Source organism: Enhydra lutris, unplaced genomic scaffold, assembly GCF_002288905.1.
Source record: "Enhydra lutris kenyoni isolate GAN:26980312 unplaced genomic scaffold, ASM228890v2 scaffoldscaffold3, whole genome shotgun sequence".
Classification (NCBI taxonomy): domain Eukaryota; kingdom Metazoa; phylum Chordata; class Mammalia; order Carnivora; family Mustelidae; genus Enhydra; species Enhydra lutris.
In genome coordinates, this window is record NW_019154087.1 from 66,287,054 (window position 1) to 66,307,922 (window position 20,869).

The 20,869-nt window shown below is 39.5% G+C and overlaps 1 protein-coding gene across 1 annotated transcript in view; it reads right to left on the reverse strand.

The window, feature by feature from the left end:
- LOC111154278 (Rho GTPase activating protein 10) overlaps positions 1–20,869 on the reverse strand; it is a 317,626-nt gene that overhangs the window by 25,484 nt on the left and 271,273 nt on the right. Inside the window, exon 20 of the mRNA XM_022513786.1 lies at positions 629–785. Within this exon, the coding sequence (XP_022369494.1) occupies positions 629–785 (157 nt within the window). The remainder of the gene's footprint in view (positions 1–628; positions 786–20,869) is intronic.

Sequence of the window (20,869 nt, forward strand, 5' to 3'; positions counted from 1 at the left end):
AAACCACCACCAATCTGCATTTATTTCACAGCTTGGTTAGTGCAGAAAGACAAACATGTAGTCAGATCATGTCCATGATATTGTTTGTATTAGTATTATTTGTCCTGATATACCCGAGCTAATCTACACATCCAAACTGAGAAGATAAAATCAGGTATTTCATCCATCAGTTGTCAAGTACGCAGGGTGTTGTGGAGAAGATAGAGAACACTAGCACAAAGCTCTTGAAAACTCAAACAACTAAAATATCATCCTACAGAGTTTCAAGAGTCTACATATGGATCACATTGCATGCATTCTCCTATATCTAAAAGTTTGCATTACTAGTGAGAAAACATCCTGAGTGTCTGAGTAGAAAAATAATAAATTTCCTTCATGCAACCCAAAACTGCCACAAATCAAACTCAAAACAGATTTGAAAGAGCACCCATCCACTTTTCCACATTGGGAATACAGAGATGCTTTCAAGGAAGAACTTCCTTATGAATGATCTTTCCTTAAGCGTCCCACTGACCAGAGAGCAGAGATCCTCAGACCTAACACTTTAGTACCCACTTGCCATGTGAACATCAAAATGAAGGTTACAACCCTCCTTTCCTCAGCACCAAAGAGCAGCACAGTTACTTACACAGGAGATGCCCAGTCCCCGAAGCTGCTCCCATCTGCGAGGTGGTTTTTGTCTGGTCCAAGAGACCCAGGGACAGCTGCAGTTGTGGGAGATGGAGAGGAAAGTGAATCTAGATTCCCGGTTGTGGTGTCTGCCTTAGGAAGGTTAGCACTGTCACCTAAGAAAGAAAAAAAAATAGCATAAACTTCCAAACACGTACTCAAAAGGGAAAAAACAACTCCACTAATAATTAAATGGCATCATTTGATTACTCAAATCAAATTAAATACAAGATTACACTTATAATTCACCCTGAGATTTTTTGGGTGTCCTCTCTTTAAAGTTTTTGTTTTTTGTTTTTAACCAAAGATGCTTAAACTAAATCACAGATTATACACAGTGAGGGGTGTTTTCCCCATAAGAAAACACAATGATCAAAATCAGATCCAATGGAAGATGAGGGCTTTAATGGTGGCCACAATGATTTCCTAATCTCTAAGGAGCACAGTTATAAATCAGTGATAACTCCAAGAACAATTCAGAGCAGTACACCAACCCCAACATGGCCAATCTCTCCCTTTCTAATCACCTGATGCTTCTTTAAGACATTGCTAGTCACCACTTAGTGCATAATAAATTCAGCAACTCTAAAGGGATCTTGTCTTCTGAGCTGGTATCTTGGATTACAATTTAATAGTCCAATTTATTAAAATCCCAGACACAGGGAAACTTCCATTTCCCTGTGAACATTAGGGAAGATGTTATAGAAGAATCAGGCCCCTGCGGTGACTGCAGGGAGGACTTTAAACCAAAACTAAAAAGCATTTTTTAAATGGGTGACATGATTTATTCATTCACAGAGGACCACTTTATGGAACGCATTTAGTATCATCTGTACATATTACAGGCTGGGGTGAAGAAATGGAGAAGATGGAAAAGAGAGTTCACAAAAGCAGCTGTTTTCCTCAACTGGTCTCTTATCTTCCTGGTACTCCCACCTACCATAAAGTCCTGGAAGAGCACCTATCAGAGGTGGGGCCATCCGGCCACATTCACATTCGCAGTCCCCATTAAAATATTAACTGCCTCAGGGGGCCTTGCAGAAGTAGCAATATTCTATCAAAAGGCACCAATTTGACCTTGATTTCATAGATGAGAGGTCACAACAGTAGATCCAGAATCTGCCACGGAAGCAGACCTGGAGGACCATACCCCAGCCAAACTGCTTCTAGCCGATCAAACCTTCATTTTTCCTTATTCCTTTAGTCCCAGGTCCTAGAAAGAGAGTATGCATGAACGCCAGGAATAGCAAGGAACTTGCTCCCAGAAAACCATCTCGGATGGATTTCAGTTCTACTAATAATGAAGCACAAGAGAAATTCTGGGCTCTGATTAAGCTAGATCCCAAGATGCTAACCTTGAAAATTGATTGTACTAGACAGTTCTTATTTAACTCTGACCCAGCTTACAACTCAGGCTATGAGAAAGAATCTTAGAAATGGAGATCTAGAAAAGTTGGATTCAGGAAAGTAGGAGTTACAGATGGTGGTGATGGTTGGAAAAAGGAATTCTTTATGGGGATAGTTAGGAAGAACTATCAGGATGACTGTGGGCAGAGGATTCTGGTAAGCGAGCATTTTCTGAGCTTTTTCTTTCCTTAAGTGTGTTGCTATTGGGGAAAGGTGAGAGAGAAGCTGCAACAAGAGATGAACGCAACCTCTGTGGGCAGGTCTTCTCGGCGGCCTCAGTGTCCCTGAAAAGCCTTGCTCAGTGCCCATTTGCAAATATGCAGTCTACAGTATTGCATGATTCCTCTTTTGGTGAAGTCACTTTTTCCACAGCCCTTCACCGCAATAGTGTTTAGCTAATTGGAGTAACTCAGCCCCAAATACATGGGGCACCTTTCAGGAAAATAAACCATAACCCACTGATAGGCCACTATGATTTCCCTCTGCTTTATCTTCATTCTGGGCTACAGTCCACTCTGAAATGAAAGCTACTTCTCCTCCTGTGTCCGGAGAGTCCACATGCATCCAGTTCTGTTCCGTGAATATGCCCAAGAATGAGGGCTGGAGCTCCAGCCCCCCTGGGAGCTCCTGAACACGGACGTATGCGATCACTGCCAAATCGGGGCTTGGCTAGAAGTAGCAAAATACGGTCAGCTCCGAAGCAGAACAGGATCACCTCAACAGTGAGTCAGACGCAGGCAGCTTCCTGGCTTCAGCAGGCTGGATCCTGGCCCTCGGCTCTCTGGGCCTCGTGCCCTGTCTCTAGGGCAGGGCATGACATAGCAAAAACAGCAAATGAGAGTCTGGGGCCAGATATTTCCTGACTCATTCCTACAAGGAGAAGCCTTTCAATGAGAAGCAACTTCAGGGAAGTGGAAAGCAAGGGTCTAATGTTACTTCCAAAAGATGCCTGAGATATTTTGACAACCGGATACACTAGCTCATCCACAAGGCCCTAAATCCTTTTCCCCAGCAGACTGACACAGCACAAACGGTCATTCAACATATTAAATCACATTCTATTATGAGAATTTCTCTCTCCTATCCAGCCAAACAGGAGCGATCTGAAACCTTCCAGTGAAAAGAATATTGGTAGAAGGGAATATGTTTACACAAACTGATCAAATGAAGAGATACCTCTCCCTACTTTCTGGGCAGACAGATTTCCTTTCTCCTTCGCTGTTCCGGACTGAGCTTATCTACTTGAGAATCACTGAATTCGAGGAAACGGGCACAGAACACCCCAGGCACATAAACATTAAATACTTATAACCATTTCTGAAACTTTACTTCCCCCAAATCAAACTAGGGCTTTTTAACTAGTATGAAAATAATAAAACTTTTCCCAAAAAACCTCCATATCCAAATGATTTCTGGGTTAAAGATTTTAAAGCCTATGAAACTGATTTGTACTTGAGAATTAAAGTCGGATACTCTCATTGTTTCTCACCTTCCATTTCTTTCGAGTGTCACACAACCCCTTCCTGTAGGTGCTACCCTTTAACAGGCACCTACAGACAGACAAATCTCCTGTGAGTAACAAGGTTGTTTCCGTAAGTGAGCAGAAATGGTGCTGAAGGACTTTCATTATGAACAGACTCCCAGAGAAGAAACTCACTAGAAATAGAACTACCTCCACCCAGAAGAGAAAATGACTTCTTCACAGCATCCAGCTCCATTCCTACCTTCTCCACAAAGCACCTACCAGCTGCCTGTTCTGCCCCTTCTCTCCTTTCTCACAATGAGAGGTAGCAAGCAAGTTTGCATTTGCTATCATCTAACGGTTTCATGACCTGGTTTTAATTCCCCATTTCCATTATACATTTTTTGAGGGTGGAGTCCAGGCCTCAGTCTTGGTAATCCTTAAAGGACACAATGCAAGACCAAGCAAACCAGGAACCTTCAGGAAATACCATGGACTCACTGCCACATGAAATATTATGAATATGGAAAGCCAGTGCCTCTAGGAACTGAGGAGGAAGAGAAAAAAAAACTATAACCCTCAAAGTATTGTTACAGAATCTGCACACAGTTTCTGATTAACATCCTCTCCCGTTTCAAACCACAAATACCTCTCACCTTCTTTATCAATCAGCAAATGTTTACTAAGCCTCTACTTAACGTATGAGAGCCATGTGGCTGTGGAGTTATAAAGGTGAAGAATCGGTCCCTAACTCGGAAGTGCTCACAGTACAGTACTAAGGACAGTAAGGTAAAGTCAAGCAGTAGAAGGTAGCGTCAGTCATACTATGATTGTATCAAGCAGCTTTGAGATCCAGAGAAAGAAGTTTCCAAACCTGCCAGTGGTGGAGGGAGAAAGACATAGGAGTCAGGTAACAGGAAAAGGAAGAAATTATTACCAAACTTGCAAGGGAAGAACCCCTGATACAGCAATATCATGGCTGAAAGCATAGAAACAAGAGAGAATGTGGCAGTTTCCAGAGCCTTGGATAGTTGGATTTGGCTGGAGAATAAGGTCAAAGGTGGAAAGTAAGGGTACAAAGTGCGATGATATATAAACATTAAAGTGCCTGACTTGGTTCCATAAGCATTCGGAAGTTAGTGTTAGGGGTGAAGCACTCAAGTAGCAAGATCCAGAGAATGCATTCAAGAGATGTTCAGTAGTATAGACACTAGGACTTTGTGCATAAAGGTGAAGGGCGAGAGAGGAACCTAAGATGACCCTCAAGTTCTTGGCTTAGGCAACAAGGCAAATGTAGAACTATTAATTGAAATAGGGAATAAAAAGCAAGGAACAAATTGCGTGTGGGAGATAATAAGACCAGCTGTAGACATCTTGGGCCACGGGTGTCAATAAAATATCCAGGTGAAAATACCCAGAGGAGAGCTGGTTATACAATCCCTGAACTCAGGAAAGAGGTTGGGGACAGTTGTTTTGAGTTGAGTGTCAGGTAGGTAGAACTGAAGTCACGGCACTAGATGGACACAAAGGAAATGATGTGGAAATGTAAGAGAAACCTGGAGAAGCCTCAGATGTAAGGAGGAAGCTTCTCCTTAAAGCAAGAGTATTGGTAATGGTGGTGGTGCTTGCTGCTATGCTTAGTATGATATATACAAAGATGAAGTGTGATTCTGCAAATATTTAGGATTCTCTCACAGGCATACATTTTCATAAACCTTGGGCAAAAAAGCATGCAAGAGGACATGGCTTTTGTGATGGCTACTACATATTATTATTGAGTCTGACTTTTTTTAATGACTCTGAGGACATGAGCAGTGTTCTATTTTCATCATAGACTGAAACTTCAAAGACTGGCAGAAAATCAGAGCAAGAAGACAAAACAAGAACTTCATAGTTCTACCATATCTAATAATGCAAAGGACGTTCTATCTCTTTAATTTTAATAGACAGATAGACTTTTACTCTAGTAGATGAACTTTCTTGTTCTGATGATGACAAATGATTCTCCCTATTCATCTCTGGTCATTTCATGTAAGAAGTGCTTCTGGATCGGAGGGAATAAGGCTTTGAGGTTTCCCTTCCATTTCATGCATTTCCTTCTCGTCTTCCTCACAAATGTATTTCCTAACTGTTAAGGAGTCAGGGAAGAAAAGGGAAGTGGAACAGAAGAAAAGGAAAGAAAAATGTACAGAAAGAAAGGATCCAGCATACTAACTGAACTTCATTCTAATGAGACCACTGCTGCTGCTCCACTGACACACACATATGCCCCCTGTCAGGTCAGGAAAATTGTAGGTACTTCTAAATATCAAACAGTTCATCACTAGGGTCAAAGAAGCATTTGCTGAGAGCAAAGTAACTACACTTAAAACACCACGGTAACACTTACATAATAAAGGCTTCAGGAAATTTCCACTCAAGAGGGCAATGAAATTTTAAGTGGAAACCCACCCTACCCTCCCACATACGCTGCCACCACCATCACCACCAAAATGATAAAATAATATTTAAAAAATAAATAAATAAAAAGATATAACTGCACTCTAATTTTTGTTAAACTTATCTGTGAAACAAAGGGAACACAGTTTCAGAGGTCAGTGGGAGCATAAACTGAAGGACTACTGGCTCCAGGACCTGTGGAAATCAGCAGAACCAGACAGACATTTAAAAATCCTGAGGTGTCCCAAGTACAACACACCTATAATCCACCTTCATGGGGCAGGTGGCCAGAGCTAGGCTCTCCATGTGGAACTGGGGGCTGGGAGAACTCTCCACACTAAATGGAGGCCCGAAATCTATGACTGAGTTCCCCACTTGCCTGGGAAACTAGGTTTGACATGCCTAACCCTCCTACCCCACAGGATGTGATTTATTAGCAGGAATAATAAGACCTAGCTCTCAACCAAAGCACTTCGGTTGAGGCAAGAGCCAGAGAGGGAGTAGAAAACAGAAGGAGAGAGAAGGAGGTTCCAACTCAACACAACCATGAGTATACACACAAAATCCTCCTTTATGACGGAATTATACAATTTCTAGAGCACAAAGAAAGCTAGGATAGCAAACTCAACAAGTACAAAAATTCAGATATTTAGAGCTTTGTAATATAGAATGAAAGTGAAATTGCCAACATCCAGGCCCCAAAAGAAGAAATAATTGAGAGGAAGGGATACTTAAAGGAAAAACAACAATTCCTCAAAATTAAATGAACTTCAAAGACCTCAATCCAAAGAACTCAGAGTGCCAAATAAGGGAATAAAAAAAATACTGCACAATGGAAAGACATTTCATGCTCATGAATTAGAAGAAAAACTATGGTTAAAATGTCTACACTTACCCAAACTAATCTACAGATTCAGTGCAATCCCTATCAAAATACCAACAGCATTTTTCACAGATCTAGAACAGACAATCCTAAAATTTGTGTGGAACCACAGAAGACCCTGAATAGCCAAAGCAGTCTTGAAAAAGAAAAGCAAAGCTAGTGGCATCACTATTGCAGACTCCAAGTTATATTACAAAGCTGTAATAATCAAAAAGTATGGTACAGGCACAGAAATAGGCATGCAGATCAATGGAGTAATAGAGAAAACCCAGAAACAAACCCACAATTATATGGCCAATTAATCTTCAACAAAACAGGAAAGAATATCCAAAGGGCAAAAGATAGTCTTTTCAACAAATGGTGCAGGAAAATTGGACAGCAACATTCAAAAGAAAGAAACTAGACCACTTTCTTATATCATACATAAAAATAAATGCAAGATGGATTAAAGACCTAAATGAGAGACCTGAAAACATAAAAATCCTAAAAGAAAACATGGGCAGTAACTTTTTTTGACATTGGCCAAAGCAACTTTTCTCAAAGTATGTCTCCCGAGGCAAGAAAAACAAAACTAAATATACACTATTGGGACTATATTAAAATAGAAACTTTCTGCACAGTGAAGGAAACAACAAAACTAAAAGGCACCCTGTGGAATGGGAGAAGATATTTGCAAATGACACACCTGATAAAGGGTTAGTATCCAAAATATATAAAGAACTTATAAAATTCAATATCCAAAAAATAATAATAATCTACTTAAAAATGAGCAAAAAACATGAAACAGACATTTCTCCAAAGAAGACAACCAGATGTCCAACAGACACACAAAAAATGTTCACCATCACTTACCATCAGGGAAATGCAAATCAAAGTACAAGGAGCTATCACTTCACACCTATCAAAATGGCTAAAATCAACAACACACACACAAAAAAAACAGGTGTTAGTGAGGATGTGAAGAAAGGGGAACCCTCCTGCATTGCTGATGGGAATGCAAATGGGTGCAGACACTGTGGAAACCAGTATGGAGGTTCCTCAAAAAAATAAAAATAGAACTACCCTACAATCCAGTAATCACACTATTTACCCAAAGAGCACAAAAACACTAATTCTAAGGGATACATGCACCTCCATATTCATAGTAACATTATCTACAATAGCCAAGATATAGAAACAGCCCAAGTGTCCATCAACTGACGAATGGATAAAGAGGATATACACACACACACACACACACACACACACACATATATATGAATATTATTCAGCCACAAAAAAAGGAATAAAATCTTGCCATTTGCAATAACATGGATGGAGCTAAAGAGTATAATACTAAGTAAAAAAAAATAAAAATAAAACAAAACAGTCAGAGAAAGACAAATACCATATGATTTCACTCACATGTGGAATTTAAGAAATAAAACAAATGAGCAAAGATTTTTAAAAAGGGTGGGGGGAGATAAACCAAGAAACAGACTCTTAACTACAGCAAACAAACTGATGGTTACCAGAGAGGGTGGGGAGAGGGGTGAAATTGGTAATGGGGATCAAGGAGTACACTTGTTATGACGAGCATTGGGTGACATGGAATTAATGAATCACTGTATTATACACCTGAAAGTAATGTAACACTGTATGGTAACTGGAATTAAAAATTTTTAAATAAGGAAGAAAAAGAGAGAGAGAGAGAGAAAAGAATGTATATAGAATACATTATTGCAAAATTTGAGAATATCAAATACAAGGAAAAAATAGAAACAAAAAGCTTCCTAATATAAAGAGCAGATCTTACAAAAAAAGAACCAGACTGACATCAGACTTCTCAACAGCAACTCTGCATGCACAGCAATGAAGTAATATTTTTAAAGTATTAAAGAATTTTGAGCCAAGAATTATATATTCAAAATGCCAACTGCCACTCAAATGAGACCATAATAAACGTATTATTAGACATAAAAATACACAAGGTTTGCCATACAAAGAACTGCATTGATAACAGTCTTAAAGAAAACACTCAATTGTTTAAATAAAATAAATAATATGGTATGTTCAACAAACTTGATAATGTCTATTGTTACCTTATAAAAACATTAGGACAAAAGGTAAAAACATAATGATAATGATCCAGAACAAAAATTCTGGAAAATATCAACATGACTGGGGAGGAGAGCCCAGAGGCAGAGGAGAGTGCATTAAATAATTTGTCTTATTAGGAGTGGTGAGAGAAACACATATAATTAAGTTTAAGATATCAAGAGATAAATGAGATTATATGCCCCAACATAAGAACAATCGCCTTAGAACAAAAACAGTACTGGAAGCAAAAGAACATTTGCTTTTTTTGAAGAAAAGGCAAAAAAAAAAAAGTATCAAAGTTTATTAAATAAAAATCATAAAATGAAAGAAGTCCTAACATAATGGTAAATACAGTAACATAAATGGATTAAACTCAATAGTTAAAAGGCAGGGACTGCCCAAATATATTTTTTTAAATCCAACAATACGTTGATTACAAAAAAAATGCTTAAAAAAAGGCTGAGATTAAAAAAATAACAGAGGTAATAGGCAATATTAAGATAATGATCTTAACAAAGTGGAGAGATGAAGAGAGTCATTTTATACTGATAAAGGGACAAGATGATCTAACAAGAAGGTAAGCACCTAAGGATACAGCCTCAAGCAACAAGTGGAACTGTAAGGAAAAACAGAATAATTAACAATTGTAATTGGAGATTTCAACACACTACTCTCAGATGCTATCAGGCAGGCCAAAAAAAAAAAAAAAAAAAAAAGAGAGAAAAAGAGAGATATCCACAGTCAACAATACAGAGGTGACCTATTTCTCTCTCTCCCTCTCTCACACACACACAACAATAAATGGGATACATATTCTTTAAAAATACATAGAACATGGGGTGCCTGGGTGGCTCAGTTGTTAAGGATCTGCCTTCAGCTCAAGTCATGATGCCAGGGTCCTAGGATCAAGCCCCACATCAGGGTCTCTGCTCTGTAGGTAGCCTGCTTCTCCCTCTCCCATTCCCCCGCCTATGTTCCCTCTCTCGCTGTATCTCTCTCTGTGAAATGAATAAATTAAAAAAAAAAATCTTAAAAACACTTAGAAATTAAAAATAGAGCTACCCTATGACCCTGCAATTGCACTACTAGGTATTTACCCCAAAGATACAGATGTAGTGAAAAGAAGGGCCATCTGTACCCCAATGGTCATAGCAGCAATGGCCACAGTCACCAAACTGTGGAAAGAACCAAGATGCCCTTCAACAGACGAATGGATAAAGAAGATATGGTCCATATACACAATGGAGTATTATGCCTCCATCAGAAAGGATGAATACCCAACTTTTCTATCAACATGGACGGGACTGGAGGAGATTATGCTCAGTGAAATAAGTCAAGCAGAGAGAGTCAATTATCATAGGATTTCACTTATTTGTGGAGCATAAGGAATAACACGGAGGACATTGGGAGAAGGAAAGGAAAAGTGAATTGAGGGAAATCAGAGGGGGAGACAAACGATGAGAGACTCTGGACTCTGAGAAACAAATCAAGGGTTATGGATGGGAGGGGGATGGAGGACTGGGTGAGTCTGGTGGTGGATATTAAGGAAGGCACAGATTGCATGGAGCACTGAGTGAGGTGCATAAACAATGAATCTTGGAACGCTGAAAAAATAATTTTTTTTTAAAAGAACACATAGAACAATAACAACAACAAAGCAGATATAGACCCTTAAACACAAACTGACGGCTGTCAGGAGGAAGCAGGGTAAGAGGATGGGAAAATGGGTGACGAGGAATGGGGGATTCAGGTTTCTGGTTACAGAGTGAATAAGTCACAGGGATGAAAGGTACAGCATGGAGAATATAGTCCATGATATTATAATAACATGGTATGGTGACAGACGGTTGCCCCACTTGTGGTGAGTATAGCATAATGCAGAGACCTGTCGAATTATAAAGTTGTACACCTGAAACTGATGTAACATTTTGTGTCAATGACACTTAAACAACAACAAAGAAGAAGAACACAGAATATTTTTGAAGCAAGACTAAGGTCTTAAATACCAAAGATTGACTATTATACATACTGTCATCTCAGATTAAAATTGCAAACTATTTATAACTTCATAAACAAAAGTACAGATTTAACAATTTCCATATGCTGGTAAACTAAATATGGTTAAAAAGAAAATCATAATGGAAATTTAAGAAGATTTAGAATTCAATGATAATAAAACATTTCACATCAAAATTTGTGAAACACACACACATACACACACACAAAAACAAACAAACAACAACAAAAAAACAAAGCAAACTTTATAGTTCTAAAATATTTATTGGAAAACAAAAAAGGTTCAGAACATTTTTATGCCATATTTAAACAGACAATTTTCCAAAATACTGATAATCAAATGAGAGTCATCATGGCTGTTTAAATGATCAAATTAAATTTAGTTACAGCATGGCTAAAATTAACAAGTCAGGAAACGACAGATGTTGGTGAGGATGTGGAGAAAGGGGAACCCTCCTACACTGCTGGTGGGAATGCAAGCTGGTGCAGCCACTCTGGAAAACAGCATGGAGGTTCCTCAAAAAGTTGAAAATAGACCTACCCTAGGATCCAGCAATTGCACTACTGGCCAAAGATACAAATGTAGTGATCCGAAGGGGCACATGCACCCAAATGTTCATAGCAGCAATGTCCACAATAACCAAACCATGAAAAGGGCCTAGATGTCCACCAACAGATGAATGGATAAAGAAGATGTGATATATATACAATGGAATATTATGCAGCCATTAAAAAACTGAAATCTTGGGGTGCCTGGGTGGCTCAGTGGGTTAAAGCCTCTGCCTTCGGCTCGGGTCATGATCCCAGGGTCCTGGGATCGAGCCCCACATCAGGCTCTCTGCTCAGCGGGGAGCCTGCTTCCTCCTCTCTCTCTGCCTGCCTCTCTGCCTACTTGTGGTCTCTGTCGAATAAATGAATGAAATCTTAAAAAAAAAAAAAACAAAAAAAAAACACGAAATCTTGCCACTTGCAATGATGTGGATGGAACTAGAGGCTATTATGCTAAGCAAAATAAGTCAATCAGAGAACGACAATTGTCATATGATCTCACTGATACGAGGAATTTGAGAAACAAGACAGAAGATCATAGGGGAAGGGAGGGAAAAATGAAACAAGACAAAACCAGAGAGGAAGATAAACCATAAGAGACTCAATCTCAGGAAACAAACTAAGGGTTGCTGGGAGGGGAGGTGGTAGCTAGGGGATGGACACTGGGGAGGGTATGTGCTAAAAATTGTGTAAGACTGATGAATCACAGACTTGTACCCCTGAAACAAATAATATATTATATGTGAATTTAAAAAATTTAGTTACACTAAACTCTCAATAAAACTAAAATTTACTGAAATACATTTGATATATTTTTTATTTTTAGTGCATGACCTAAGGGGAATTACTTGTATATTATAATTAGTAAATGCAAGCTATATTGCAAGGTAAGAAGGTAATATCCTTAACTATTATCGTTAATATTTATTGGCATTAAGACTTTTCAGGGAAAAAAAAAGTCTCAAAAATCACAGTGGAAATCCATGAGAAAATGTGATTCAGCAATAAAAACTCACCCTAAGTACAGAGAAATAGGTCTGACAACTAAATATGATCTATTAAACTTCTGAAGGTTGATTTCAACCAAAATTAGGTGGACGCTTTCAGCCTCAGAGGGTGAACAAAGCTGCTGTGGTGAATCCCCTCCCCTTGTGCCTGGATCCATTCTCCTGTCAATCTGTATTTTCCATCTTTTAAAATAGGGCTGCCCAATAATAATCACTATGGTCTAGCTAAGAGTATTTTGACCTCTTTGCCCAACTGGTGTGCCTCCTCTAATGCTGCTGTACCCAAGGTAGATTCATGCTCCAAACATTTAGGCTTAATGACCGAAGCCGAGGAGGGCTGAGCAGGTGGGAAAGGGAGCGAGGACACCCTCAAGAATCAGCATCTGTCACAGTAGCCGACAGACAACAGCTTTGGGAATGAAGTTGATGGGACGAGGCTGTAAGTGGAGGGGGGGGGGCGGTGGGAGGTGACAGTGAAATGCTGCAGTAGGAAGCGAGCTGCAATTGTTTGTTTTGCTAACTTATATAAGCCTGTTCAAAACACAACCTTTGAACGAAGCAGGAAATACGCTGCCGTAGTTTCCACCATGTGGCAGATATTCTGACATCAATATAATCTCTTTCGAGCCATAGCCATCTTTCCTTCTAATGTTGCCCAGGACAACCGAAAAGGAGGGCTCTGTATCAAATACAGTACTTCCAAATTCATTTCCTATAGTTTCTGACATCATTTTTACTTCGCTAAGATAAAGTCTGAGTCACCGTATTTTACCATGTCAAAACCAGATAACAAATGTGGAAGCGACCTATGTAAATTAAGCTAAATAGGTTCAGGAGCTGGTGAGAAGCTTCAGATATATGGAACAGTAGGAAGAAAGTGTTTTTCTGCTGATTTCCATAAAGATGAGAAGGGGACCAATAAGGGAATTTTAAGGCAAACGGAGATCAGAGAATTCAATAAGGATCCAGTGCATGGGAACAGTAGCATGCGTCAGGCAAGGCTCTTCCCCGAAATGTGTTTACTACATGTTCAAACTCTGCTACTTGACTCGTGAGAAATGAGACATCCTAGAATTGTCATACTGGAGCAGAAAAACAACCCATCTAGGACAGAATTCTACCTTTAACAAGGACATCCAAGGACAACCCAGTTGTCCAGGCCTCATGCTTTCTATCCAAGTCTTGGATGTACGTCATAATTCCTACTTGCTTTCAGACTACTGGGTAAAATCGTTGCAGACAGTGAAACATTCTCTAGCTGCACCTCTGAGTGAGAAGCATGACTTCCAGAATGGCTTATCACTCGTGCCTGCTCCAAAAGCAAGATTATGGTTTCATCCAGTGTCTTGTATTTGTATCTCTTGTCCTTAGCACTAGCATTCCCGTAATTACTGACATACAGGCATGAGGGTGGCCAGATACCCAAATTTACCGTGAGACTGAGGAAAATGGTAAAAATAAGGGAACAGCCTATTTTGCCTAGGTGGTTTGCCTAACACTGATTTCATCCTAGTAGCCCACTCTTTGGTTGCTGAAGAAAAGTGAACAGGCTTGTTTCTTCACAACCTACTCAAATGGCTGGCTGGGTCAGAACTTCACGGATTTCTGTGACCTTCTCTAACTGGGAGCTGTGGTATACAAACAGAAGGACTGATGCACAGCAGAGCGGTCTGTGAGCAGCAGGGCTGGGAAGGGTCAGGGTCAGATTCAACACCCAATTAATACCTAATGAGCCAAAGAAAACCTGGCACTCCCTTCACATCTTCTCATATGCCAGTCTACTGTACCCAAAATAGCCGAAGACCTGAGATAATCTGCTTTATGAAACACTATCAATAGTGCCCTTAAACAGGCAAGATCTATAAAAAGAAAAAGTCTAAAGCAAGACAAAAATTAAAGTTGATATATTTTTCAGGCCAGACATTTATTCTTATCCATTCCTCCAAACTTCAACCAGAAGAACTACATCATATTATCTTATACATCAGCTTTCCTTAACTAAAAATGTAGATAAACACACACACACACACACACACACACACACACACACAGAGTTCCTTTCTTAAACTAATTAGAATAATCAAGATAGGTTAGGAAACTCAAAGTTTGACTTTAAAATTGAACTTTTAAAATTCCTACAGTAATTGGATATCTTTTGTTAAAAAAGCAAATCCAACCCTACCTTTCAAAGGGAATTCTTAAGTGTTCCTAGAGTAGTAGGTGGTAAGTGAGTACTGTTAGAAAACAGTCTAGAGTCTTTGATCAGAAAATCTTCCCTAAGTCTTACATTAGGGAAGAAAGGGGAGGAGGCAGAAGAGATTAACCCTGCCAAATGCCCATTAAGGGAAGAAAGCTAATTGTGTTTCTCCGCAGTGGGAGGTGCCCTGAGACAGGTTATCACTGCCGAGTGGAAGGAAAGGTTCCTAAAGTCCCACTTACCCAATTCTCAGTCCTGCTACAAGTTAAGGCAACGTCATGCTGGGCAGGGGGCAAAATGTCCCAGTTTTCTCTCATTTCATTTTGCCCTCATCCAACAAGACAAACGGTAATGGAAACCTTAATGAAGCTAAATAACATGCAGATTAATGATACTCGGTGGCTAAATGAGAATAATCCACTTGGGTAATACAATTTCTTTATCTGAAATTGTGTCTAGGAAAGGTTACCTCAGTAGAATAGCCTCCGACTCCCAATCCCAAAAGCACAACAAAACAAAATTACATACAGATATGCACCTACCAAAACACTTGTGTAAGAGGGAAAAAGGCAATTCCTGAACTACGAATTCATGCGTCACATTAAGGCATAAAAGGTGTAATGAAGTTACCATAAGATTATTAGGCAAATTCTATTTTCTATTGCTTGCAGATTGAAAAACTTAAGGATGATGCTCGCCCCACAAATCTACTACACAGCCTGGATATACCAACCACGTATGGGAGGACAAGCTGATGAGTTAGTATCACACGACATAAAACACAAACCCCCTTATAACATTATAGCAGCAGCTAATGGGCATTAGGTTACAACTCCAGGAACCACCTCTACTACTTGCAAAGGTCGATGGAAGTCTGTAGCAATTCAATTATAAAGTGAATAAGACCCGTTCACTTGCCGTGTCAATAGAAGTCAAAGCAAATTGCTTTACTCTGTAAAGCCTGAGAGCATTTTTACACCATCATCAAAAGTCCTGAAGTATTATTTACCGACTCAGATTTCTGCCTACATAAACAAACAAAAAATATAACAACCATGTACTATTATCCTGAGGAACCAAAAAGTAATCAGATACTGAATCAAACTGTCTTCCATAAACTTCTGAGGAAGGCTGACACTTTGACAGCTAAGGAAATTTAGATCACTGCTCAGAATACAAACTCCAACCCAGCTGAGACAATGAGGGCTGCTGGACTCCTAGCTATTTACCTGTCCTTCTCCCTTGCCATTCTTCTCCCCTGAGGAATGTTAATTATCATCAAATGGTGGATTAAGACACTAGAAACCAATATGCCTAGGTATTACGCTTGACAAAAATAAAAGATGGAGTTACACTCTCTTTGGAAGTCTACCTTATATGAAAATATACTTGAAGCCCTTTACCTCATACAGCAGGCCCTCAGAAAAATAAGCTAAAACTCTTGAATATTTGCAAAATATTGGGCGGTTTACAACTATCAACTCATTTGTTCTTGGCAAAAAACCCATGTGAAATTTTATTGCACCAAACCCATGAGGGTTAGAGGAGAATTTGCCGTGATCATAAAAGAGCACAAGGATTAAATCCAGATTACTTAAAATCCAAACTTGACCACAGCAATTCTACCAGTCAATAAAACTCTTTGCTACCTAAGTCTTTCCAGGGATAGTGATCCCCAAAATGCTTGCACAGTGTGGCTCAGAGAGCAGCCCAAGTGGAAGATGAAAGATATATGAAGTCAAACAGAAAACCACTAACCAGCAAGAGCTATCCATTCTCAATGTGGCACCAATGAAGTCTGTCCACACCGACTCATGCCAGAGCGGCTGCAGACCCTTCTTCTAGGGACCTGCTTCATTCTTTCCACTTTGAATCTTAAACCTACACCCAGCACACCAAATACCAAGCACAAGTTGCATCAGTGTTAAGCTGAAACTTTTTTAACTTAAATACATATATATTTATGTGGCACATGTGTATTCATTTGTATTTATATGTACGTGTATGTAACATTGTGTATAAAAATAAAATGTACATATGTATATAATAAATATACCTGTGTATAACAAGGAATATGTGTATTATTACACAAGGAACGTGTAACAAGTAATATAGGAAAAAAGAACACAGATATGAATAAAGAAGAAAACCACAACTCTCACCTCTTAAGTATAACCAAGGTCATAACTGATTTATATTCTTCCAGATTTATTTCTATGCTTCTACATTTCTTGACGTAGTTTTCCTTTACAAGTGAGATCATTCTGGAAATTCTGTTTATAGCCTGCTTTATTCACTCAAAAACATACCATGAATATTATCTCTGTGAAAACATTCTGGTTATCCTTGGAAGACTAAAGCCTGCGTGCGGTTAGTAAGGGGTTTGCATTATCGACTTGGGTTGGACTCTGGAACACAAGGCTCTCTTAGGAGTACATGCGTACAACAGAACCCACAGAATACTGTACAGCAGTGAATAATAGGGAAGGAGAGCTCTGTAGCAATATGAAAAGCAAAAATTAGTCTATTTAATATTTTTTTAATTAGGTACACCTGGCTGTTGGATGCATAAGAAAGTAAGAATCTCTATTCATATTTGCTTATAAATACATAAAGAATTCTGAAAGGATGAATGAGAAACCACAGGTTCAGCCATGGGAAACTGAGGGTCTCCAATCATTTTTAACATCCATAAACATCAGTTTCAAATGGTACAACCCTTCCAACAACAGTAGTTAGCAATCCAATTTGGATCTCCACCCTGAAATGATTAAAGAAACTATAGGTTGAACTGCATGAAATTTCTGATAGCTTTCGCATTTTTGACCTATTAAATGAGAAACTGTTTTTGAAATGGCCGAGATTAGATAACTGTGGAACCCAAAGCTGGCACTTTCCTGTGGCTCCAGCCATGACCATCAGTGATCACAGACCCACTGCGCAGACGCCGCAGGGTGTGGGAACCGCGCTGACGGGGTGGAATGGGGACTTTTCACTACATCATTCTATACTTTCTGGTGTTTCCAACCAGGGAACATGTTATCTACGTTTTTTTTAGATTTCTTTTTAATAGAAGGAAGAAAGAGGAGGGGAAAAAATACTAGCAAAATCCAGGATATTCAGGCAGCATTACATTGCTGACTGCATTCCCTTTACACCTCTATGACAACCTGCTGCACAGTTTGGTACCTGAGATATCTGCACTACGGCTAACATGAGATGGGGTGTTGGTCTGTTTAGGTAAATGGCTGCATAATCCACAAGAAAACAAATACAGCACTAAAATAAAATGATGTTTTCCCTCCCCATTTTCCATAAAAATGAGCACCTCTTTTTCTATCGAGAGCCCATTTCTTTCCCTTTTTTTTTTTTTTTTTTTTTTTTTTTGGAGAGAAAGAGGACATGAGCAAGCAGAGGGGAGGGGCAGAGGAAAAGAATCTTAAGCAGGCTCCATGCTCAGCACAGAGCCCGACACAGGGCCCGCTCTCAGGACCCTGAGCTGAAATCAAAAGTTAGATACTTAACCAACTGAGCCACCCAGGCACACCCCCCACCCTTTTCTTCCATCCTTCCTTCCTCTCCCCCCCGCCTCCCCCCCACCACCTACTTCCCTCTCTTGTTTGCTTGCTTTCTTCCTTTCTTTCTTTTTTGGAGAGCCCATTTCTGCTGCTGTGTCCCAGATTTAAAACCATACATATCTCTGCCTCTTCTCTTTCATCTCCTCCATCGAGACCATTACTCTGAATCCAGTACATGGAAACGAGGCCCTTGGTTTTTTTGTTTTTTGTCTTTTTTTAATGGAAAAACTAAGAATCATTCCTGAAGTTCAAAAAGAATAAATCGACACACTGTTTGAAATGCACCAAGTATCTCTGAAAGAGTCAGAGGCCAACAGGCCATGTGTGTTGACTCTGGGAAGAGGAGCTCTCGCTGCAGCACTTGTGTTCCGCACACCAGCTGGGAGGAAAGGGGCCAGACCAGACCGTGGGATCGTGCTGCTTAGGCTCAGTCCTGGCTTTGCACTGGCCAGCTGGGAGACTTGGGTGCCTTCCTGACCCCTGGGCCTCAGTTTCCTGAACCATAAAATGTAATTTCTAGTTCTGAATTCAAGCAGCTCTTGGACGGTTATGAGCTTTATCTATTATCTGACAGACATTGCTAAAAACGGTGTCTGGCATACAATGGCATATGTAACTGTTCGCCATCATCACCCTCCAAATTCTGTATCTTGTTCTTGCATTAACAATTAAAATGTTTAAGAAAAAATATATACCTTAAAAATAAAATAATCAACAAAGACTTTAAAAAGTACTATTCTCTTCTGACCCGAAGAGAAAAATAAAATTATGACCATCATCGCATTTGAAGCTTGAGAAGTCATGCTGTTGATTTTAGAGAGCAAATATTAGTACATGCAAAATGCTAGCCCAAGAATTCATTTTAGTAGGTTTGAAGATTCTTTTTTTCATCCAAGGGTGACACTGGACTCCTTCCAGATATTGTGCAGAGGGTACAAAGCAATACCATGGAAAGTGGAATGAGCCCTCAGAGGAAACCAAGCCAAGCAGCAGAGCTGCTACTCAGAGTTCACAAAAGGCAACTAGAGATGACTAGTTCATAGGAATATTCTCCACTGTTGACTCCATCTCATGTTCTTTCTTTTTCCTCAACAGCTGGTAAGGATTCAGGAAATAAAACTGAGCTGTCACAGGTTTGTTTTATTAATTGTAGACAACATCCTTACTTCGTGGTAACTTTTATCTTGGTCCAAAAGAGTTTTCTGAGTAATAGAAGTTATTTGGAATTGGCCACGTTGAGATAACACCTTCCTCCCCTTCAAGATTTCTGCTCATCTTCCTGGCTATTAAAGAAAACGTTTCAAATCACTCACTCTTGACAGCCTTAAAAATTCTATTTCATTCAGGATAAACAATACTTTGGTTGGTTTGAAAAGATGTTTCTTAGACAGCCCGGCTACCTCCTACGCTGTAGGAGTTTCAAAAAGGGCTATAAAGAGAATGACAGCTGCTTGAATTCAGAACTAGAAATTAAAATAAAAGCTATTAGAATTGAAGAAAAAACCCACACCCCAGGGAGACAGCTTTAAAGAATTTTTCTCTCTTCTATAAATTCTAGTTACCTGCCATGAACTTATTTTCACCACAGAAGCAGCTATGTATTTTTTTTTTTTTTTGACGGCATTAAATAAGCTTTTCCCTCCAGAGAAAAGGGGAAATGTTTATCCCACACAGAAGCAGAGTTAAGATTATATAGGAAGTCATATAAGAAGTTGCCGTGTGCTTTGTCACTAACATTAGGGGGGCTGAGCTTCTGGGAGGCTTCTGGGGAGACGCCAAGGCAGGGGAAGCAGCTTGTATGATTAATGGGCACACCACAACTCAATTACAGCCCTGAAATTTCTGGCTGCCTTTTCCAACCCATTGATCTCATCATTGTAAAATCAAGTTAAGAAATAATCTGTCTACATATACTGTCACTGATTCAAGCCTGGTCTTAGATTTAACTTCACAATACAGTAATTCCATGTCAGGGAATCATAACATTGCTCTGGAGAGATGGCAAGAGGCCTGGCACTCAGGAAGTTATTATCTAGAGCCCATCCATGAAGTGTCATGCCAAAAAAATGATAAGAATTGAGAGAAGATTGCCAAGCTTGAGCCAAAGATCTGTTTGTGCTCAGTTACTTAGGCTGGTTATAATTCTGTGTCAAGCTGATCAGACAGGTCGACAGGAAAACGTCAATAGCTGTAGAATGTCGCTGGAAATTCACATCAACAATGGTTTTACGGTGGTTCTTCTTACATCTAGGGAGGGCAGAGCAGTTACAATTCACTTACAAAAGCATGTTTTCATGAAAGCAATTTCTAAAGATGCTCTCTTGGGAGCTGAGATGAGAGAGTACATAGCGGCCATGACTGCCCGCTATCCACCTTTGACATCTACTGAACTGAGCGCCTGTTAGTGTAGCGCTTTTCTCCCATCTTGTACCCTCCAGTCTTTGAGTGAATGAGGATATAAGCCTGTGAGGTAAAGTAGAGGGGGAAAAATGAGCTCTCTACTGTTCACAGTTATGAAACTATTCTTTCTCTAAGAAGATGTAACACTTTGTGTTATTTAATATTTCTTCTTAAAATACTCAG